This window comes from Festucalex cinctus, chromosome 20, assembly GCF_051991245.1.
Source record: "Festucalex cinctus isolate MCC-2025b chromosome 20, RoL_Fcin_1.0, whole genome shotgun sequence".
Classification (NCBI taxonomy): Eukaryota; Metazoa; Chordata; class Actinopteri; order Syngnathiformes; family Syngnathidae; genus Festucalex; species Festucalex cinctus.
The window spans coordinates 15,289,194-15,314,092 of NC_135430.1; the positions used below are offsets into that span (position 1 = coordinate 15,289,194).

General features: G+C 36.4%; 2 protein-coding genes across 13 annotated transcripts in view; one reads left to right on the forward strand and one right to left on the reverse strand.

Annotated features, from left to right (window-relative positions):
- Window positions 1-24,899, reverse strand: part of LOC144009080 (crystallin J1A-like) — a 55,556-nt gene that overhangs the window by 6,489 nt on the left and 24,168 nt on the right. For 2 of the 11 annotated variants that reach the window (XM_077508568.1, XM_077508564.1), the window contains exons 3-5: window positions 20,520-20,656; window positions 2,638-2,721; window positions 434-1,616 (exon numbers count right to left, since the gene is read on the reverse strand). In XM_077508568.1, the coding sequence (XP_077364694.1) occupies window positions 434-500 (67 nt within the window). In that variant the 5' untranslated portion in view covers window positions 501-1,616; window positions 2,638-2,721; window positions 20,520-20,656. Of the gene's footprint in view, window positions 1-433; window positions 1,617-2,637; window positions 2,722-20,519; window positions 20,657-20,952; window positions 21,014-21,106; window positions 24,245-24,899 lie in introns of those variants that run through there. The other 9 variants (XM_077508569.1, XM_077508566.1, XM_077508565.1 and 6 more) reach the window with 8 other exon arrangements.
- vav3a (vav 3 guanine nucleotide exchange factor a) overlaps window positions 5,857-24,899 on the forward strand; it is a 71,266-nt gene continuing 52,223 nt past the window's right edge. For both annotated transcript variants that reach the window (XM_077508557.1, XM_077508558.1), the window contains exons 1-2: window positions 5,857-6,240; window positions 21,903-22,019. In XM_077508557.1, the coding sequence (XP_077364683.1) occupies window positions 6,034-6,240; window positions 21,903-22,019 (324 nt within the window). In that variant the 5' untranslated portion in view covers window positions 5,857-6,033. The remainder of the gene's footprint in view (window positions 6,241-21,902; window positions 22,020-24,899) is intronic.

Consider the following 24,899-nt stretch of genomic DNA (forward strand, 5'->3'; position numbering starts at 1 on the left):
CTACAGAAAATTTGAACAGCCAGAAGCTGTTTATTTCTTATTTAAGATACTGAGACTCCTAACATGTACTCAAAATGTTTCAAGAGCCACGCCTTTTTTTCTTTTTTTTTCTTTTTTTATCAGCTTGAACAGATGCCTCATGATGCAGCTACAGTTGGTGTTTTTATGACATACTGTACAAAAAAAAATCAAAAAAAAAAATCAAGTAATTAGAGAATGTAAGTTCCTATTAATTATAATTTATCATTTACATGTTCTAGTTTTTATCCTATCTGTGCAAAAATATCAATGTCAAACCGCATTTAGCTGTTTTGTAAATTCATACACAGAGCAGGATAGAAAAACAGTAGTACAACAATTCCCATGAAAATTCTGCATTTCGTAATAACGAACAGTAATTCCATGCTAGCGAAATTACCATGTCTTATTTTACCTGCTGCATCTGCTACTGCTGCCCCTACAATGGCCCCAATGGCTCTATCTTGCACACTCAAGGCCATCTGCTTTCAACACAGTTGGAGAATGACAAGTGAAATACAGCAACATTTCACTTGCTATTAAAACATTTAAGTGAACGATAATCTTTTGGAATTAGAATGACGCGCCACGAAGAATTATGATAATTAAAATTTATGTCAAAAGAAAACATGACTCTCTCAATATGCATGTTCAGTACAGTCTACAGTATGTTCATGACTACCAAGAGGAGTGATGCATCATTATAAAAGATTAATGCACTCATGTTTATTCTTACCTTGGAGTCTCTTTGTGACCTTGTTGTAAGCCACTTGACGTGTTTTGAAATATTGTCTGTTCCGCCCCCTCTATATTAGGGGGCGGGTACCACTGGACCCTGATAATAAGCTCCAATAGCAAAATGGAGGATGTGGTAAGTTCAGGTTACGTTGATCAAATATATCGGAGTATTTCTTTTATGTCATCAATTTTTAAATCCTTCAGATAGAAATGTTGGCATATTGAAGTAGCTTTCATCGGGCCGTGGGAGGGTGACGAGAAGCCAATCATGTTCACTCTCTCTCGATATCTTCCACTCCATTGCCTCCATCCTGATGCTTTCCCAGCTGATCCCCATTGGCGATTCCACTCAGACGAGACCCTGCATGGCTCCATTTGTCCCAGATCTCTCTTGGGGATCCCAGGCCATTAATTTCTCTTATGGCCCTTTCAGCAAACAAAATAGACTCACCCAATCAATTCCGATTAACAACAATGAACACAAGCTCAAATACAGTCACTGAAAACCTGTCAGCTGTTTTCTATTACAAGTTGTGTAGCTTGCAATGCTAATATATACAAAGACAGTTTGTTTTTTTTTTAGTTTAAAAAAAAATACAGAGACTATATGCTGTTTAAAACCACAGCACTTTAAACTAAACAACCAACAGGAAATGGAGAGAGGGCGATAGCTTGCGCCTCAATGCCGGGAATACATAAATACATCCACCACTGTCTCCAGATCAAGTCACACAAAGAACAGGCTGGACATCTATCAATGACAAGCAGGAGGTGTGACCACGTGCATGGGGGATGGAGACATTTTGGAGCAACCAGCATCTGGCTGAATGGGTGGGAGAGGGGCAAATAATGCCCAAAACCTGTAAAGTAGTCACATTTAGCGGAATATTATGAACTTTGTTATCACAGTGATGAAAGCCAAGTGTCAGAAATGGTTATTTTTTACAATTGCTAATTTTGCTTTGTATTATATTAAAGTGATTTAATACATTTACAATGACAGATTAGGTGCTCATCTTCTCAAATGTAGTTATTGCATGCAGTCAAACGTGATTACTGATTCATTTAAATATGAATAAACAGAGGATTGTATTTGAAAATAAAATGATTCCAACTTTATGAGCAATGTTAGCAATTTTCAACCATCGGTACTACTGTATAGTTTTATGTATCTACTGTCTCTATACTTAACAGTGCAACTTTAGTATTTATACATGAATCACAACGAAAGAAAGATAATGTGAAATAATTTGAAATCATTGATACATAATTATTAGAGTCTAGGCCACTAAAATTGGTACAATAAAATTTACTGCACACGCATATTTGCATCTTATATGTCAACCTGTCAGAACCCTCTGCCATTTTGTGTCTTGCCCAGCTGTGTCTCGTTGTGTCAATTAGTGTATGTGTATTTAGTCTCTTGTCTCCCCTTTGTTTGTGTCGATTCATTGTCATTTTCCTCCCGTCATGCTGCCGGTTCTGTTCCACGCCTTGTCTCGTTTTACCCTGTTGGACTTTGTTGTTTTGAATTCTTAGTTTGTAGCTCCTTTTTTTTTTTACCACATTATTTGCCCCCTCGCCCTGCTTCCCTGCATTTGGGTCCACCGCCACACCCCTGACGTGACAGGAATAACAAAAAACAAAGAGGCGCCACCATGTGGCGTGGTGCCATACTACGGATTTGACCGGTTATAATCAAATTGTACTTGGTGGTCTCATGTTATCTTTACTTTCTAATTCTAGTCTACAACAACATTGTTATCCTACTGGATTATAACCTGAATTTTACTTTCACTTACTTGACTAAAGCCTAAAAAACAACAACAACAACAACAAAACAAAGACCAAGGTTAAATTGCACTTGGAGTACTGTGTTACCTTTCACTCCCTGTCCTGCATTAATCCAATGAATGCTGAGAATTCTCCTTCTGGATGGCTCCTCTTCCATTGTGGTAGAGGAAGCTGTAACAGGAGAACGGTGTTAAGCAGTACATCAGCATCCGGTCGCCTGTCACCTCTCCTGTCATCTGCGCTATGCCAGCCATGGCATCCGATGGAAGATGGCGTCGGATGACTGAGAGTTAACCAAGAATTGTTTCAATCAGTTCTCCATTTGAACAGTTAAAGCACTGAGTTCCATCAACATTTCTGCATAAATAGAAAGGCAGGTCTTATGTGAAAGCAAGGAAATAGAGCAAGGATGAGGAGTTCTATCTCATGGATGTGTTTGCAACAACATAATCTATAGGCTAATCTGCACATGCATTGTTTCCACAAGCCTGTGTGTGCTCAGCTGCTGTTTATAAATGCGTTTCGGGGGATTCATTGTCACACATTCTGCATGGTGCACTTTTGATCACAGTTTCTTGTTTAGGTGCTTTTCTTTCTGCAAAGTTCAAGTAACAGTTTTAGTTCTCTTCTCTTGCTTTCATTTAAAACCACTTATACCTCAGTTAATGTAATTAGCAGCTCCAGTTTTAATTGATCTGTTTTGCACTATTTTTCTTTCATATTCAAGCACCAATCTCCCTGTTTAACAATAAGGTGCTCTTTTCTTTTGTGTGAATACAAAGAAGGATCAATACAATCTCACTTGGACAGCTTGTATGCGCCTCCTCTTAACAGGAAGGGGACATCCTTCACATTCTATGTTCTGAAGTCAACAGTTTCATGCGAGTTTACAACCAGGGCATGCAATACAATGGGGTCTAATTTTAAAATCTAATTAGATGTACTCATCTAGATTCAGTGGCTTATGTAAATAACAACAACAACAATAATAATAAAAATTACAAAAATAACAACAACAACAACAATAATAATAATAATAATAATAAAGCACCATACAATGAACCATTCTCTATCTACAAAAAAAAACACACACACTTATTCCACTTAAATATTACAAACTTTTGGCAGAATCATATAGGTCTCTGTACAGTATTTCCAGGTTTAACACATCATCAATCAGATATTAATATCTACCGAAAGGGTTCTTCACTGTATCAGTTTAATCAACGTTAATAGGCATAATAATTAGCTTGGTAGTAGACAAATTTTGAATGACCTTTTTGTCATCGTACGATGCCGTAAACAGGAGCCGCAGTGTTCCCTCACGTAGCAAATAGTGTCGTCAGACTGTTCATTGACACTGGTTGGGTGTAGTAGATGGGGAAGGAGGCCTAAAAAGGGTTTCATTGTCACAAGACATAATGCATATGGAGGCAGTGACAATTTGTGAGATGGTGTATTTAATCAGGAAAGAAAGAAATAGAAAGCAGCCACTCAGAATCTGTGCTCAGTATAATACTTTGGCATAAATGGCTAACAAGCTGAAAAATATTTTGCATCCAGAAAATTGTACTGATCATTAGCTCATTGAATTAGGTATTAGAAAGTGAAAACACAACATCTGTATTATTTTATTATTTGATGTTATGGTTGGATTGTGCAGTGTTGTAGAACGTCACAGCATGCGAAAAACAAGGTTTTAGTATTTTGATCCAAAGCTTAACATTAGATTCAATGCCATTCAAAAGACAGTTGCGTTGTTAACTATTGGAACCTGTAATATTAAAAAATAATAATAATAAATAGGAAGTTCAAATATGTGGTTGCAAATCAATGCTTTCCATGTGTTAGCTGATGTATTTAACTGGTCAAGAACAAACTTAATTGAAAATTCCGAAAGCTAACGCAGTCAATGCAAATCTAAGATAAACAGTATGTATTGCTTTTGCCTGTTGTGAGCGATTGTTGTAGTAGTCAAACATTTCAGTACATTTTGAAATCAAAATATTCCACAAAAACAAATTATAAAGTCAATTTTTTTTTCAGTGAGCAGAGAGCATCATTTCACCGAGTTAGACTTGTGCCCTAACCTTGCAATTGTCAATTCTAAAAAAAAAAAAAAAAAAAAAAAAAAAAAAAAAAAAAAAAAAAAAAAAAAAAAAAAAAAATTGAATTTTAAACAAGTCTTTCTGATAAGATGAGTGGCTTCAAGGGACACACTTGGCTGAAACAAAGAAAGTAACATAAAAAAAAACCCCCCACCATATTTATCCTGAGTCATGCCCTGCGATTGGCTGCCAACCAGTTCAGGGTGTACCCTGCCTACTGCCCGATAGCCAGCTGGGATAGGCTCCAGCACCCCTGCGACCCTTGTGAGGAGCAAGCTGTTAAGAAAATGGATGGATGGATGGATGGATGAGTCATGTAGCTTTTTTTCACCCCTCTATGGATGAATGTTATACATCGATACCTAGGTTGGTTGAATATGAAGGCATTTTTTTTAAGGGGTGCTGGACCGATTTGGGATTTTAAACCACATCGAACCATCACTTATAGTAGATAATAGGGGTGTGAATTGCCTAGTACCTGTCGATTCGATTCGCATCACGATTCACAGGTCACTATTCGATACCAATTAATCCCGATACAAATTTATAAGTCGATTGTTGCGATTTTTTTTCATTCAAATTTTGAAATACTAATCAGTAAACTTGTAGAATGTAAGATTTGTATGAAGATGTATTATTTATCTGAAATTTCAGTCTTATACAGGTTGTAATCTGTTTCATGTTTGAACAGCATTAAAATAAAATATTAAGGCTTAATGTTCCGTTTATATAACATTCTTCCATGCTCAAGGTGTGAATCCTAACCCGAAGTAAGACGTTTTGTTGAATATTTTTCCATTAAAAATGGAAGTTTAAAAATCGATTCAGCCGCCTATTGAATCGATTCGAGAATTGTGCGATGTATCGCGATATATTGCCGAATCGATTTTTTTTTTTTAACACCCCGAGTAGATAACATTTGTCTCAGGAAAATTCCACCAATTTTGGAATGACACACTGACGCCTGAGAAATCTACTTATACAGTATTGTATTTTGTGGATATTGTTCTTTTTGCTAATACGGGTACAAATATTGGGGGAAGGAGAAATTATAAGGGTAATACTACATGCAGAAATCTGCCATAGTTCTGTCTGCAATGTAATGCAGTGTCAAGCGGAAGAGGATGAGGGGGAGGGAAGAGAGAGAGAGAGAGAGAGAGAGTGCACGAGTGGGCGCACTTCATCCAGTCATACGAGCACACAAGGCTGTCATCCTCACATCGACTGCAGCCCGTCGATCCGCGACTGTGCTCCTGCTCCATTTTCAGCCGATTGCAACATGGACACGCTCTAAAGCGCACTATACCCAAGCTTATAGCCCACTTGTCAGATACCCGAAATTCGTCCATTCCTGTCGGCTCAAGCGCGAGTAGTAATGATGGAGTATTGGAGGCAATGTGCGCTGTGGCTGATCAACTGCAAGGTGCTTCCGGCAAACCATCGGGTTACGTGGGAGACGGCGCAGGTATTCGACTTGGCCCAAACCCTCCGGGATGGAGTGCTTCTCTGCCACCTCCTCAACAACCTCAGACCCCACTCTATCAACCTAAAGGAGATCAACCTGCGACCTCAAATGTCACAGGTAAGATTGGAGAATAGCGCGTCCGCTACGCTGTCAAACTGCATCGTGGGGCCAACGCCAGACTTCTTGAACAATGACGTCACTTTAAGGGTCCCTTGACCACTTAGAGAACAAACACGCTTATAACAACACATTTATCAATCCACATATGTATAAGAGAGTAGTTAAGTAATTCGGGACGATATAATTAACGAATTGGACATTTGCTTCAAGTAAATCTTAACTTTGGGTCTAATTTGGGTGCCTTAATACTAATTACATGAAAGAACTGATTATCACATAATAGTCAACATTTTACCCCCACAAAAGCGCGACAGGTTGCTGTATGAGCGCCTGGTGCAGTAGGATATACAATCCCGTTTAGCATTTGATTTATTTTGATTTATTTTTTAAATATATATATATATACACACACACACATATTTGTTCGGGCAGAGGTCAATTTTAAATCTGTGAACCATATTTGGTGCCAAATTTAGGTGAGAATTCAAACACATCACATACAATAATCCCAGAAATCTGTTAACGACTTGGCTCCAATTGGTTACTTTATCGTATTTATCTTTGAACAGTCACATTAAAATGTTCCTTATACGTGTATGGGAGATAAGGCAAAGTGTGAATGTGATTTTTATTTTTATTTTTTTCCTCTACAAAATTGACAGTTATCAAGGGTTAAAGGGACAGTGTGTAGAAAGTTTTGATTTTTCAATGTTCATTCCTTTTAAAACTCACTATTAATTTACTAATAGGCAAAAAAATGTTCTATCACAACAATGTATATATTTTTTTTAAATATATAATCTTAGGTCTAGTTATTGCTATTTACATGAGTTGGCTGACATGTTTCACCGCCATCTTTCTGCTAGCTTAGTCATAATGAAGAAAACAAGCTCTTGGTGTAATTTTAGTTTGTGATTTGACTCTTTACTTGAAACACAACGCATATCTGCACTGTGAAGGCCGCCACATCTTGGAGTTCTAGTAAATCGGTGTCACTGTTAGAGATGTCAATTCACTTCCTACAGTAGTTGGAACCATAGGCAGTTGTGGCCACATGGTTTGTATTTGTCAGATAGCATCTACTTCAATAGCTGCACAGCGGGCCAAATTAATATTGAGTGTTGGATTCGGTGACCACGCACAGTGACGGCAAAACTCACCTCCTAAGCCTGCAGTGATACTTTAGTTAGACACAGTAACAACCATTTGAAATAGAAAATATCATTTGTATTGATGTCGCGCCACGTGGATGGAGAGTGGTATTAGGCTCGTTTCCTGGAAAAAGCTCTCCAAACACAATGCCTCAATAGCCGGGTCAATATAATACGCAGTTAGGTCTCTCACAATCGAAAAAGCTATCCACTTGTCAACTCCAGCAGGTCAAGTGGACAATTTAAATCAGCATTTGCAATTGTAATGGTATCAATGGCGATGGAAATGACCATGGAAGGATCTTTTTACCCAGGCAAAACTTGATTGAGGTTGTAAGAGGAGAAGCATTTACTGCAAGAAGTTAAGCTTGCAGGTAATAGTACTAATTAGAGGTAGACATCAATGTGAGTGAGTACTGTGACATAATGCTGTAAAAGAACTGTATTTATGCACAGTGCATGACCTGACTATGATTGGGTTATTTATAGGCAGAGTTTGCTTTATGCATGGTTGAATGGCTTACACACACTGGGAGCCAGTAGTGATGCTACATGCAGAGTGACAGTGTGGTAACATGGCTGGAAATGACATAGTGCATTTATTATTTCATGTAACAGTTTATCTTGTGCTCCTTAAAGTGGAAGACAACTTTAAACGTTTCTTGACAATAATGTTATGGGTGACATCACTAGTCTAAACATGACAATCTGATTAATATTAAATTTTTTGGAATAGGAGTTATGAAGCAAAATTTCAGGGGGCGGCCATTTTGCCACTTGCTGTCGACTGAAGATGACAATGTTGCTCAGGGCTCAGGCAACAACCAATCAGAGCGCACCTGTTTTCTGAAGCTGTGCTGTGATTGGTTGATATATGAGACCTGGGCAACATTGAGGTCATCTTCAGTTGATAGTAAGTGGCAAAATGGCAGCCGTCTGGATTTTGCTGCTTAACTCATATTCCACTAATGCAATATTAACCAGAATACCATATTTAGACTAGTGGGGCTGAACATATTGTCAATTTTTTTTTTTTTTGACTGACTTTGGTCATCTGTATTTAGTTGAAAATTTGTGTCATTTCCCTCTCCTCCCTAAGCTACGTTTACATAATTGAGGGAGGAGCTGAATTCCCCTTTTCGGGGCATAATTCATGAGGGCCCCTGGCAGCTATTTTGTGGTTGGCCAATAACAACACACTGCATCCTTACCCATGGGACCTTCAAGATGGAAAGACAAAGGCAGTGATGGGACCGGCCTACAAAGAGAGTGTCTGGGTCCCCCTATAGACTCATATATCCAAAGATGCAACAGAACCCCGAAGGGGCTCGCCTCAACTGTGCTTGTGTTGGCTCCGTAATTAAAACATCATAAGGTTTGAGTTTGCCATTGGGATAAGTTTCTTCTCATTCTGCAACACTCGCTACAACAATAAAGAGTCAGCAGGCAGCTTGTTTGCAAAGAGTCATTAGATTATGACATGAAGTTAGCCAGGATGTGTTTTTCCGCTCAGGAAACTAGTTGTGGTGAAAATGCACCTGAACTGATGAGCCACAGGTTGTGTATATGAATGCAAGGATGTATAAAATCATGTTTGTTTTTTTTGTTTTTTTACAAGGTATGTCATAAACATTTACAACAAAGTCAATCAAATTAGCCTCCAGAAGAAAAATAACACTCTTTGATCATTGTTTTACAAGGTTGTATTTATTCAATTATAACGTCTAGACAACCACGCTAACTGCCACATTTGACTTTTAACAGAAAGAGTCAAGAGTTCAAATTCATCTCAAGTTGTTTTAAGTATAAGTTCCGAATCAACTGAAAGTCTCAACTTGGAAGTTTTTCCCAATTCCTGTGCTTGGGAGGTTGCTGTTATCTTTTTGTCCAAAAAAACAACAACCCCCCCACAAGATTATAGAACATTGTTGCAACTATTACAACAGATGAACACATCTCCCACATAGACCAGCGGCAGCACAGAAAAATCAGGAAACAGAATAGAGGAAGGAAATGAAACTAAACATGCCCTCAATAAAGCTCAGCCCAAAGCAGCGACATGTCAGACACAATGAAGAGAAAAGCCGCCTCTCTTCACACTGAGAGGCAAAAAAACCAAAAAACTATTGTACTTTGCCTGTGCAGAGCCGCCTTCCAAGGTTTGATCTTCATTTTTGGAAAGTGAAAGCGAGAAGAAAACGGCACCCCAGCATGAGTGTGGTCTAATTCTAACGAGCATCAAACAGAGTTGCAAAAGTACACAGAGGTGTGTTATACTGTATTACAATATCAACACATTCCTAAGCAACAAAAAGATGGCATGATGGCTTCATTTAAAAACTTATGAATTATCAAATGCGTTAGCCTTCACCACCTTGTAAAAATACTGTAGCCGCACATTACTTTTGTACACTTTGAGAACAGCATTATACATAATAAATGGTCCCGATGTATATTTAATCAAGCCGACACCGAAAATCAGTGACGCCAAAGACTTCGAAAACTTCTCACACAGTGAGCACTGTGCACGGCGGGCTTCAAAGCCTGCCATGCTCGCAAGTCAATTTCACAGACAAACGTTAGAAAATGAGCGGCAGATGTTTGATGATAGTGAATGTTTCCATTCCTTTGGTTTCTTATAGAGATGTCGGGTTATACGGGGTCAGGAAAACAAGCACCGGTACATAAATTTGCAGCTATATTGCTAATTTGGATAGAAAAAAAGTTAGTTTCTCGTACAGTACAGTGGATTGTCAGGTCAAACATTTTCATAGGAAATGAAAAAACAAGTAAAACCTTTATAAACTGCACATGTAGTTTTTCTGAGTGTTAAGCTAACTGTGATGATGAAGATGTAAAAAAAATAAAATAAGTCAGCATTGGCTTGAATGATAAATGACACAAATGCTTATTCTAAAACTTTTTTTTTTTTTTTTTTTAAAGGGGTTAGGGATGATACAACTTCACATTGGTGTTTAGTTCTCTGTTATGGAGCTCATGTTTGTCCACTGATGACATTGAAAACAACTGTGATGACCAATCACGGCTCACCTGTTTTCTGAAGCTGAGCTGTGATTGGTCATTAACTATAAAGCACTTTATAAATAAAGTTGAGTTGAGTTGAGCAACTGTGATGTCATTTTCAGTTGACAGCAAGTGGCAAAATGCCCCCCCCCCGAGACGAATATAAATTGGTGGATTTTGGTGGACGAGTGGGGTCACATACATTTTTTTTCTTTAATGAAACCATAGTTTAGCAGTGTTATTTAATTTACGACAAAACAGAGCAGAATTGTGACCAATAAAAGTAGTTGCTTCATGGCAGCTCAGTTAGAAAAGTGCAACAGGCAGTAGTTAGACCTCATATTTAATCATAAAATTGTTGACTATAAACACATGACATTAATTATTTATTATGTTGTAAATTGTGAAAGCAATCAGCTAATGTATTTTATCGTCTGTCTCATCTTTCAAAGCATGTGCATCTCCATAACCTTTTCATTTTTTTTTTTTTTTTTTTTTTTTTCCTTTTATTATTTTTTTGAACATATAAACAAATGAACAGCAGAGATAAAACAAAAAACAACAACAATCAAAATAGAAGAAAATCCCAATAACATAATCATTCAATTAATCATAACTTACATGTTCAAAAGGGAGTAGGAAGAAGTTAAAAACTTATCTAGTCCTACCCCTTTTACTAAATATATTTAAACTTATTTCATTATTAATACAATTTTCATTTACTGATTATTAAAAATACTAATAATAATAATAAAATAATAAATGATATATATAACCCAAGTTATATATATATATATACATATACACAAGTGCACTTAACATATTCACATTTACCAAAAACATATATACATAAATCTACTAAACATATACCATAATACCTATCTAGATCATTTACACATACTCACATGTACATTTTTCATATACTGGTCTGACATAGATAATTTTTTTGAACTTTACTTTTAAACATTTTTTTAAACTCCAGCATTGAGTCACAATTTTTCAGCGCAATTTCCAAATGATTCCACAGATCAACACCTTTTACAGATACACACCTTTGCTTAATATTTGTTCTTGTTTTGGGTTTTTTGTACACACTTGTACCCCTTATATCATAAGGACTGTGTCTAATTTCAAATAACTTCTGAGTACTGTGGCAGAGTAAATTGTTATAAACTTTATACATTATTTGTGCTATTTTAAAATCCACCAAGTCATAAAATTTCATTGCATTTAATTTAATAAATAGTGGATGTGTTGGCTCTGTATACTTTGATCCATTAATAATTCTTATAGCTTTCTTTTGCAATTTGAAAACGGTGTTAGTATTTGTTTTATATGCCATTCCCCATAATTCCACACAATAGGTCAAATATGGTAATAATAATGAACTATATAATATATATAATGATTTCATGTTTAAAACATCCTTACTTTTATAGAGTATCCCTATGATTTTTGACATTTTCCTTTTAACAGTTTCTATGTGTGGCTTCCAACATAATTTATCATCGATAATAATTCCAAGGAATTTATTTTCATTCACCCTTTCTATTTCAATTGAATTCACCATAATTTTGACTTGATGAGTGATTTGTCTAGTGCCAAAAACTATGAACTTGGTTTTATTTAAATTCAATGATAATTTATTTACATCAAACCATTTTTTTAATATATTCAATTCATACTCCACAGTAGTCAGAAGCTGCTTCAGGTTTTCTCCTGAACAATAGAAAGTTGTATCATCAGCAAATAAAACACTTTTCAATGTTTTTGAGACACAGCAAATATCGTTTATATACAGTATAAATAATTTAGGGCCGAGCACAGACCCTTGGGGAACTCCATGAGTGATCTTCATGTGTTCTGATTGTACATTATTAAACTGCACATACTGATATCTATTTTCCAAATAACTTTTCATCCACTTATAAGCTAAACCTCTTATTCCATATTTCTTTAATTTATTCATTAATATAGAATGATCTATAGTATCAAAAGCTTTTTTTAAATCCATAAAAATCCCAACAGTAAATTTTTTATTATCTATTTCGGTAGATATTGCTTCTACAAGCTCCATGACTGCCATTGAGGTGGTCCGTTTTTCTCTAAACCCATATTGGGTTTCACTTAAGAGCTTATGTTTCTCAATAAAATTATCCAATCTATATGAAAATAATTTTTCTAGAATTTTTGAGAACTGTGGCAACAATGATATTGGTCTGTAGTTATTAAACGTGTGTCTTTCTCCACTTTTATGAACAGGAATGACTTTGGCTATCTTCATTTTTGATGGAAATATACCAGTTTTAAATGATAAATTACAAATATATGTAAAAGGTTGTACAATATATTCTATAATACTTTTTACTAATGTCATATCAATGTTAAGACAGTCAGTAGACTTTTTATTTTTTAATGTTTTCACAACATTTAATACTTCTATATCATTCACATCATTAAGAAACATTGTGGATGAATTATTTACAATGTTCTTATCTATTTCACGTTTGTTTCTTGGCTCTGGGATTTTGTTTGCCAAGTTGCTGCCCACGTTAACTAAATATTCATTAAAATTATTAGCTATGTCAGAAATTTCATCAATTACCATATCGTTATCTTTTATAAAATATTGTGGAAAATTTGTTTTTTTAGAACTTTTTTTAATTACATGATTTAGTGTTTTCCATATTTCTTGTGTATTGCTTTTATTCTGTTCTAATAATTCATAGTAATAATCTTTCTTTCTTATTCGAATAATATTTGCTAATTTATTTTTATAGATCTTGTACTTTGTTTCAGCTTCCACAGTTCTCAATTTAATAAATCTTTTATATAAATTATTTTTCTTTTTACATGCATTCTGTATCCCCTTCGTCATCCATGTCTTATTTGGACCTTTATACTTTCTTGTAATCTTAATTAATGGACAATGTTTATTATATAGAGAAATAATGGTTGACTGAAATTCACTATATGCAATATCAGGATCGTTATTTGAATAAACCTCAGACCAGTTGTGTTTCTCTAAATCCAACTTAAAGGCAGCCATGGAGCGTGTTGTTCTTGCTCTAGTTTCAAATGTGTAAGTAATCGGCTTCATTTTTTTATCAAAATAATCATAAAAAATTGCAAAGATCGGGAGGTGATCACTTATATCGTTAATAAGGAGTCCACTTTCTATTTTAAGGTCAATTTTATTTGTGAATATATTATCAATTAGTGTAGCTGTATCGATTGTTATTCTACTAGGTTTTATAATAACAGGAAATAAACTATTACTATACATCATATTTATAAAATCAGTTGTTTTCTGATGTCCATTAGGATTTAATAAATCAATGTTAAAATCACCACACAATATTCGCAATTTTTTATCATTTGTATAACTAAGGATATCTGTTAACTTATCGTTAAATGTATCAAGACATGATCCTGGTGTCCTATATATACAACTTATAATTACGTTTGACATATTTTTTATATGAACTTCAATAGTTACACATTCCATTACATTATCCACAGTAGTAGTTAGATGTTCAATTTTACTACATTTGAAAACCTTATCAACATATATTGCAACTCCTCCTCCCCTTCTGTTTTCCCTATTCATTGTAAACAATTCATATCCTTCCATTTCTATATCGCTTATTTTCTCATTATCAAGCCATGTCTCTGATATGGCTATAATTTGGAATTTATTTATTTTACTCAAGCATTTTTTAATTTCTGTAAAGTTTTTATATAGACTTCTACTATTAAAATGTATGATTGAGAATGCACGAAAATCCTTACTTACATTTACATTGAATTGCTCATCAGTGTGGTACTCGCAGGCAAGTAGTAATGTTGAGTAATGTTGCACATACTTGTATTGATAACAATACACTGTTACTGCAATCGTAGCGTTTTAGCAGCTTTCGCCTCAGAAGTATTGCACCAGAATGCAAACAGCACATTACTGCAGCCATGCATGCCATGTCAACTCAAGGCATCGCGGTTTACTATTCCAGTGCAGCTTAGTTCAGTCACACTGGTTTGGTTTGTTCCGCAGTGTCACCTCAATGTCATGCATGTGCATGTGCTGCTGTATGCACAGTGACTTGCATGTAGTTATTGGCGGAGATAAGATTATGTAGTATTGCACTGGTGCGCGAATGCACGTACACGCAGCGTACTGAACTTCCATTCCATCGCCAAGGCAACAATCCAGCGCCACGGTCAACCTCTAAAGATCACTATAGTGCTATAGAATTTTATTAGGAGAAATTTAGGTGATGTGTGCCTTTTAATGAATATCATGTTACACAGAATGAAAGATTCAATTTGATTAACTCATTTGCTCCCAAAAACGTATAAATACGTTCTATTTTAAATATTACCAGTGTCCCAAAGATGTATTTAAACATTTTTTTTTTAATGCAAGAGCATACAGAAGGCTTTTCTGCAGCCTCTGAACTGAAGAGATCGGTTGAAGCAATGGTAGTTATTACAAAAATGGCCAGCAGGTAGCAGCGGAGTATAAGAGATCAACCAGGTCTATGTTGCAACAAGCTGTTTTCCCTACAGTTTTAAACAGATTTGTGAATAATAATAAAACTGAGCTATATTCTAATGCTATTTTCTGCCAAACGGAAACAGATAGAAATATATTTTTTCCTGATGAATGAAGAGACTCAGGTGTGAGAGAGCCGGGAGCGAAGGGGGTTGCTTAAGTGAAAATGGCTGGGAGTGAACGTGAACCATTCAAGACAATCAATATAGGCCAACCACCATAATCATAAATGCTATTTTCAGCATAGTCACAGGGAGGCTCTTATGCCAAATGACTCTGAAAATTATCCAGTGATAATATCAGATTGCCCCCATTTTTCTTTGCTCAAAAGTAAATGTTAAGATGAAACCAAACTTATATTCATGCTCATGTGTCTATAACATTCTTCAGTCAAGTTCACTGTTCCAAATCAGGTGCACATTGCTGATACCAACACACTAAGCTCGTCCTATAGTACGAAGAGCATGAATACAGCCAAAGCCTCATGGTGCACTTCAGCAGATTATTGACTCCATGGGGGTCAGTTGGGACGTTTATGTACAAAGCGAAGTGATGGATGACTGTTGTCAATACTGGAAGTGGGAATTCCCTTATTTGTGTCATGAGGAATGATTGGGATGGAGTAAGACTTATGCGTATAACATAAATTGTACTGATGACATGATCATCAATGGTCACTTCATTGGATACCTATAATTAAATTAAATCTCTAACAATTATAGCTCGGTCAAAAATTCAGCCTATTTAGTTTTGTTATCGTGGTTGTTGTTTACAGCGGTGTAAGGCGAATCAGCTCTAATAGCATGATCTGTATATTCATATCACACAGCAGACGTAATTCAATTCCCTCTACTAGCGGGGGATGGGGTTCCTGCTTTGCGTATATGTGGGGGTCACTGGGGTTAAAACTAGGATTTCATGGAAAATGGCGTTGGAAACATTTATTGGCAATGTGGGGGAGGTAGCATGTTGGGAAGAGTGTGTGTGTATGTGTGTGGGGGCTCTCGTCTCTGGATTGTCTTTACATTTGGAAAACTGGGAAGCATGGAGAATTGTATATTATTGAAAGTACAGCTGGTGCACTTGACATACTGTATATGTTGAACAGTTTGATGCTTGTTGATGTAAAAAAAAAAAAAGATATGTGATTTTTCTATATACGTGTTGTATGGGAGTGCTATGACAAGTAGAGAGTGGATGAGAGTTGAAAAAGGCTTTCAGTTCGTACTATTGATTTAATTGGACGGCACATTTGGGAGAAAAAAAAAACACTGTTGAAGTGCCTGATTGATTCTCAATTGTGTGAATCTAAAACTGCATTAACAAACGGATAATGCTAGAAATTTTAACTCTCAATTGTGAATCACGAAGAATCGCGTTATTTAGTAGCACGTGCTCTGCAATTGATTGGTGATCAGTCCAGGGTATACCCAACCTGCCACCGAAGTCAACTAGAAAAGGCTCCAGTTCAGCTTGACCAAGATATGCAAGTACAAAATGGATGGATGGATGGAAAAAGAATGTGGCTCAGGCACACGAAGCAGGGCTGTTTCCCCCGACTTAAAGACGACAAACATGCCTGTGGCAGTGGAAAAAAACGGTGAAGTCCCTCAAAGGAAGTGTGATAAGATGTGATATGGAGGTGGACCCTGTTTGTACTCAGTGTCATGAAAGTGGCTGGAAAATCAAGCTTCAGTCAGTTAAAGTCGTGATGTTTTGATTTGGTCACCATTGGCGCACAATGTTAAATATAAAAGACTAACAGTTTTTTTTTTCTTTTTAATCAGCTTTTTCTTTTGCTCCTCTCATTTCCTGGTTAGAGAGCAGACAAAGGCTGGCTTAAACTGTCGAATATCAAATATGATATGACATCTTAAAAAAAAAGCTTGACAGATTATAGGATGTCAGCTTCTCCTGCCAATTTATTTCCACAGATTAAATATCTTTTGACAATAAGAAGAATTGACATATTGACATTTGGTTGTGTGGTGCCCTTGCCAACCCACCTGGCGAGAAAAACAACACATCTTTTCATCACATATTCATATCTTGCTTCATAAATAAGTCAAAAGGCACCATTATAATTGCACTTCCATCCTCAATACATGCAACAGATAGAATACTAGCACATTTCTATATGATATATTGCAACTGCAACTTGAAATGCGTTTAATAAAATGTCCGCAGAGTCTATATTGAGGCAGCCGTACTAATTTACAACCTTACCCCTGCAATCTATTTGATGACCATTTATTGGCATTAGTCAAGGTTCACGCGACGCCGGACGTGCCTTCAGCTGTGCGGCGTGCAGCGAGCGTACACAAACCGGATTTCATTACGCTCTACAATACGCACAGCGGCCATAAAAAGGCTTCAGCTTGTTGCTATGGAGCTTGGACTTGTATGAAGGAATACATAAGCAGAAACTGGATACGTATTGAGGACACAAAGCACCGCCTGACGGATATCAAAAAGAGCAGCAGTGAGATGACTTGACTCTCCGGCCTCATTTTTGTTTGCTACTCCAGATGGCTGATTTATGATTAAATGTAGTGGTGGGATTTAAAGCTCTTTACACACTATTCTTTATAAACTTTATATATTTTTTGCTCTTAAATACAAAGTGTCTGTGACTCCTAATTCTCCCAGTGGGGATATTTGGAGATGTCGTTTTAAAACACTAACATGTCTCCATTGTGTTTTGTGACAGCAATTTGCTCACATGATCGCATTAGACAGATTTTGGGGTTGCACCTGCCTGATATGCATCTCATCCGTTCAACTGAATAGACATCTGGTGCCTGCTTATTATATAAAACATTTTCTTAAATCGTGATCGCCACTATGATAAATGGATTGTCTCACCAGGTTCATCACCCACTTCAACTAAAAAAAGCAACACATTTAATAAGATTTAAAATGAAAACAACTGTTTATATGTTTTCTTTTTAGGAACGTGCACCAGCAATAATTTGTTGTGTTTTAGCGAGATGAAGGACGCAGACAAGTGCAACAATAACAGTTTAAACTGTATGAATTATTGTGCTATAAATGGCAATGTTATTGTTGTCTCCATCTGAAGAAGAAGGAAGAGGCTGTTTTAGTGCCGCTGGAAATTGAATTTATTTCAATCTACTTTTCTCTTGTAGTCCCATTCTTAACTCTCCATCTTTATAGAGCTCATTCAAAACAAACACAAAATCACGTCCCGCCTCTTCCGTGGCATATAGGCCTACTCCATTGGTAAGGATAAGATAATTAAATAATAATATTGTACTTATGTACAATATTTTCATATGACTGTAAACAACGACGCCCTGTTTACTGATTTTTCCCAGCTCACTGTCCATGAATCGTGTTATCTGATTAACTTTTTAAAATCTGCACTCAATGAAGCATACCACCGTATGCATAGTTGCTCTGCTCAAGCGCACACCTTCCTGATGAAAATGTAACACTATTTTTTTTGTGTGTGTGCACATTTTGTTGTGGCACAACCAGCATTTGCTTGTGCACTACTTTGTGCTGCTTCCAGTTGTTTATTTATGACAGTAAGGTTTGCATTTTTTGTTTTCGCTCATATTTGTTCTTCCCCGCCTCCCTGACCATGCAGTAAGTTTGACAGATTGCTAGCAGTTGCTGTAAGCTGTTTATTTGCCGGAAATATTCCTTTGAAGTACAGTATTTTTTTTTTCACTGCACCACTGCCATTATTAGCCTAACATAACTCCGCTATCTTAACATTTAAATTAGATACAAAAATGAATCAAATATGACATGGAGAGGTAATTTTCTGGCACTATATTTGTTATAATAATAAAATAATCATACATTATAATTTGGTATGGCAGGTATTCCTAATTAATAAAAAAAACTTTTTTTTTTTTTTTTTACATCCTGCTATATTTTTAACTTACCATTTACACATTTGACAATATCTTAGTTTTTGTATTACTACCCCAAACTTCTAAAAGATTGTTCTATAACGGTGTGGTGCGTTTACAAATTTCTGACGTTGTGAAAGTACCCTGAATGCACCGTCCAGATACGGTGGACGAAAGTGCACGTCGTGGGATGTGATTCTGCGCTTTAAACGTCCTTTGAGCTGTTTAGTTACAACCTACTTGGACTTTAAGGTAAAACTAAACGCACAACAAGAAGAATTACTCTCATTGTGTATTTAGGTTTAGTTTTAAAAACATCGCCAGAGTTAATGCTGAAGTTAATGCATATTAGCATCAACATCAATTAGCATCTGCCTCCGGGAAACTCTTTCAATTAACCAATATTCAAACACAAACGCTGTAGGAAAACGTACAAAAAGCAATAGTAAACGGCATAGAGTCCTTCTAATCTGTGAAAAATTAGTTATATTAACGGAGGGGTTATTTTTTGCCGGAGCCGTTAAATGACAGCTGTTAATTGCATGAGAACTAGTTCAGATTTTGCGATGGCGGATGTGTATTTGTTTGTGGTGTGCTGCGTAAAACGCTCTCCTCTAAATCAAGGTATTAAGTCCTCTTTTTACCCATATATTTGCTTTGCCGTTTTATTTCACGTTAATGAATAAACGGTTCGGGAAATGGATTGGATGGATTGAAAGAATTGACGCCATATTTGCCACAATTGATGGTTAATGCTGCCGCGATGGAGTTGGATGCGCGGATGAGTTTTACACAAGTCGAAGTCGTGATTGCTGTCACGTACACATTTTGGTGAAGACGTGATTGGTGGCAGTTTATATTTGATGACTTCTTGATTTTCTTCAATTGAAAAAGACCAGTGTCTGCTACTGCCTAATAACATGCATAATAACAACCTATTTTCGCTGATATAACCGAACAATAACTGACACTCAGCAGCCACCACATCACACTATTTTTAACGCAAGCCAATAATGATGATAATAATAATAATAATAATAATAATAATAATAATAACACATTAAGATAAAAAAAAATGATAAAGAAATATGGGAGATGCTATTCACTGTTTAGGCTTGAATGTCACCTGATATTTCATAAGGTCATTTTACAAACAAAAACAAAAGAAGACAAAACCCTAAAAGAATAGTGTTAAAAAAATAAAGTGTCCAACATATGGATGAACGGTAGACTATGATGGCAGTTTTCAGTACTAATATTACTATTAAATTATTATTTAAAAAATAAAAAATTCTAACATTCAAACAGACTTATCTGGACCAAAACGTAATACATAATAAAATACAAATGATTATTTTATAGCCATTATGACATAAAACATTAATTCTGATACAGCTTATTTTTGACCAACTTATCGAAAAGGTATTCATGCTAACAATAAATGGAAAACACCAGTGACGAAGGGAACAAAACAATTCATCGACCGCCAGCATAGTGGTGCGTGACGTCACAGGAAAACTGTCTACATAGACAGAATTTCAATTGCATCCCCTCTTGATCTCAATATGCCTCCAATTTTACGGCCATTTAACTAATCAGAAATAGCGTGTAACTGTCAAATCATTTTTTCAGTCTTGGTAGTGATCTGCACTCTTGCTGACTTACATTTGTTTTATTAGTGCTGCCTGTGGAAAGTTCCTCGTCACATCGTTGAAGCTGGCCCGACACACTCTGCTTCATACGTGCTGTGTGAAGCGGCTTCCCTTAGATAACACACTGAATCCCGAGGGACTCTCCAGAGACTGCAGGCAGAGAAGATGTGCTTGTCTGATAAAATAGACTGATGTGTACAAATGTAAACATTCAATAATACAGTTACTGCACTCATTTGAAGCTAGCCTCCTGCTCTTAGGTAACATCTTATCAGCTCATTGGCTTTGGAGCGTTTTTCTTTCCCGTGAAGATGTCTCTGAAAAGTAATTCAGTTGGCGTAGAGGAGTATTTCATATTTTATGCTCCATTCAGACAAATCTAATTATGCATTGTTTATGAGAGAAGGTGTGTTGTGAATAATAGAGTAGGTACTGCAGCTTTTCACCTTCAAGCGTTTTGTTTTCTGAGATGCCAATGAATACATTTTCTCACAGTTTTCTTGATATCTGCTCGTTGCTTGAGGACAAATTCTACCAATTAAGACAGATGTATAACATTTTGAAGGTAAAGGAAATGGTGAATTCAGTTATCAAGGATACATTTGATGACTTCTTGATTTGCTCCACGAATGCACAACTCAGTTCACATCATTTTTATATTCTTTGTGGAATGCACATTTCCACGTGAGGTCATCTGGTTAAGTTCGTCCCATGAGTGTGGGTGGATAGTGATGACGCAAAAACATCACTCCCTGAAAAAAAAAAGTTCTTTCATCAGCATACTCCTCAGTTCCATCCTGTATCAATTACAGGAAGGAGAGCAGCCACAAGCCAGAGATACGTGTTGGCTAACTTCTCTCTGGTGACACCTTCCCCATCACTCCCCGACCGCAATACTGCTTTCCTTATAAAGACGTATCACCGTCTGAAAGGAAGGTTTCGGTAAATGTTACTTAATACCAGAACTTGACAGTTTTATCAGTTCCATTCCAGGTTTTGGCAGCTAGTATTTCAATACAAACTCACTGGGATTATTAGGCTCAAAATGAAGGTTATACACCTACCACTTAAGTGAATAACTTCTAAAATGAGAAAAAAGTAATTAATACAATTTCACAAGTCAGTATAATTGCACTTGATTATGAAAATTTGTAGAGAAACTTATCCTTGCAGCTCCGGAATAAACTCGTCCTTTCCAACTCAACAAATTCCAGGCATTGTTTTCAAGAATGGGATCTAACAACACAAAGTTACTTGATCTTCAGCTATTCAGCAAAACTTGTAGTTCTGATAAAATATAACATTAAGAAATGAGTAGTTTTTGGTGCAAATAACATTGCTTGTACATACTGTATTTCCTCCTCATACACTGATGATGTTTCTCTTCCCAACCTAGTTCCTGTGCCTGAAGAACATCAGGACTTTTCTGGCAGCCTGTCACGACATCTTTGGCATGAAGAAAAGTGACCTGTTTGAAGCCTTTGACCTTTTTGACGTCAGGGATTTTGGAAAGGTACGCATGTGCAGTGACACCGAAGCAGATGGTAGCTTGTCCAAATACTTGGGAGAAGTGACATGTACAGTATTTAGCGTCTGTCCGTACTGTCCAAGGATTAAAAAGAATGCGGCCATTTTGCTTCTGCCTAGAAGTTTCGAAACCTGTCAGTCAAAAGAACTAAAAAAACAAAAAAAACATATGAACAATGCAACGAGTGGATCCCTTCCTGAATAGTTGCTTTGCTTGTATACACATTGAAGGGGTTAATAAATAAAATACTATGCTAATACTAATAATATAAAATAGTGCTTTAGTCAGAATGTAGCAACACGTGAGATAAAACAGAAAAAACTTTTATATCCGGTAGTATTGACAATATTTGGTTTTGTTAGCCAACATAGCATTAGTTGTATTTCTAGTACCAACAGGTGTGTTATTACACTTCCATCATGGTTTTCTTGGGAGTTGAGTGATGAAATCTAGCTGTTATTTATTTTTTTTGCAATTGTATTTGTAAATGAATTTTTGGAAGTTTAAATTAATTGACTGTCTTTTGAGAAGCGTAATAATAGTTCTGTTTGCTAAGAACGATGCTAGGATGTTTCGTACATTTTCACATGTACATAGTGATATTTCAGCAGCTGGAACCACCCGTCCATCCATTTCTTACTGCTAATTCAGTTCAGTATCATGTAGGGCTGTCGCAATAAGCAATAAATCAATTAATTGCACGATCATAAAAAATGAGCTCGATAAGTTAGCAGGACGTGATAATTCTCAGCCATGTACGTGCGTTAGTTTACATACGTCAACATTCACGCTGGTCCGGGTGGGTAATAATTTACTTTCCTGTCACGACTGACTCTTAAACCTGTCACGCACTATGGGAGGCGATGCTGTGCCAAAGTAGTTACCCCCCCAAAAATTTGTATTCCGTGCCGCATGTTTTTCAATAAATGCATGAAGAAGACACGTGTGTTTTTGAGTTTTAGGAACAAGGTTTTGTAATATTTAATCGCAGATAAACAAAAGAAAAGACGTGCTCGCATTCTGCAATGGACTCCAAGTCCGTTCAATGACCACGCACGCAGTAGGAAATCTCAGCATATATACCACATTTGAAGTTTAAGGTTATGGTTCGGGTTAGGAACAATTCTCATTTTTGAAAAATCGCCACTTTTATGCGGTAAAAGTTATAAGATCCCGCAGCAGAGGATACACATTTTTTCGGGGGCAACTACTTTGGAACAACAGCGGAGCATTTAGTGCATCAGATTCAAAATTTTGAGTTGTTTTTGTCCAAAAAATAGACAAAAAAATAAATAAAAATTGTCCTGCTTTCAGTCTGTCGTACTTGCAATATTTAGTCATGCACTGTATAGTGTTAGAGTTGCAAATTTGGTTCTCCTAAGCTAACTTTCCTCTGACTGCTTTATGTTAACATTCTTCTCTTTTAACTGAAAACCTGTTCTGAACAATCTGCCTCTTGCAACTTTCTTAAAAAACAAAATCTGAAGTAAGCAGCAGCATGACACGCCATTTTAACCACTTCCTCTCATTAGGGGGGAAAACGTCTCAGCAAGCTGTCGGTAGGGGGTTAAAAAGTCTGGACAAGGGTTCATTACTTTTGATAAGGTTGCTGACTCTATGCTTGGAAAGCTGTAAGTGTGTCTGCAGTTCTTTGACAAGTCTGCGGCTGACCTCGGCATGTCCTCAGGAGGTTTAATTAGTAATCTGTTGGCCGAGATGCCGGCACGTTATGAAGAGTTGTGATTTTTCTTTTCAAAATTTTTTGCATGGGTGTCAGCGTGTTAAAGCATCAAGACCCGACCCGACGTTCCCATTTATCATCATGATTTCATTCACTTTGCTACAGTTGATTTTTCAGCTTCATTGTTTTAGTGATTAATTTGTCATCTGTTGAAAAAACAAAACAAAACGTTCAGTCATCTAATCATAGATTTACATCATAGAGGTTTCACAACCATCGATCTGTTGTCTAAAGTCATGGTTCAACATTTTGGGAAGTGAATAAATCACACATTCTGCGGTGTTGTGTTCATGGCCTTTCTCAGGCCTTCAGTAGTCTGTTCTCATGAGAATTTAATAGTAGTTCGTGGAAACCACACAAAGATTCAGGGCTACTGAAGCTTAAAGGCTTTATTAATGAATCTCACGATTCCAATACACCAATTTAAACTGTAACAGCTTTGAAATTGTGGTAAAATATATATATTTTTTTCACAGCGGACTATTGTGGATGACAATTATTTTTTTATTTTTTTTAAAATGAGAATTAATAGAATTATTTATCGCTAAGGTCTGCTGTCTAGTCAAGTCGCCTTTATTTGTCAATAATTATTACTATTACAGTATATAGAATTTCAATGGGATGCAAAAGTCGCTCTGCATGTTTCGAATTCTTGTGTTGTATTGAAGAGGTGTTTCTATTGGAGAGGTCTTTGTCAACTTATCTTGTTAAAGCATGAATTAGTTGAGCCAGAATAATATTTGTATTTTGCGTCAGTTATTTCAACAAATGATTAAGTCCACACAATCAGCCAGCTTCTTGATCAAATAATTGCTAAATCAATTATAATGTGAGTCCCTAATGATATCGAACAACCAATGCTCTCAGAAAGTGCCTTAAGACTGTAGATATCAAAAGGAAAACTTTCAAAAAAATCTTCTCTCTGATCACGCTCGAGAGCTTTTACATCCGTTCTTGTGACATACGTGATTCAAATGCAAATGCCTTTTTTAAAGGTCTAATTTCACTTTTCCTCTTGTGATTCCAGTTGGCCCAGGCAGAACATTTTTGATGACTCTCTTGAGTGACTCCTACATTGCCCAGAGTAAATTTTACATCCCTGAAATTAGACAGCAAGCCGGCAA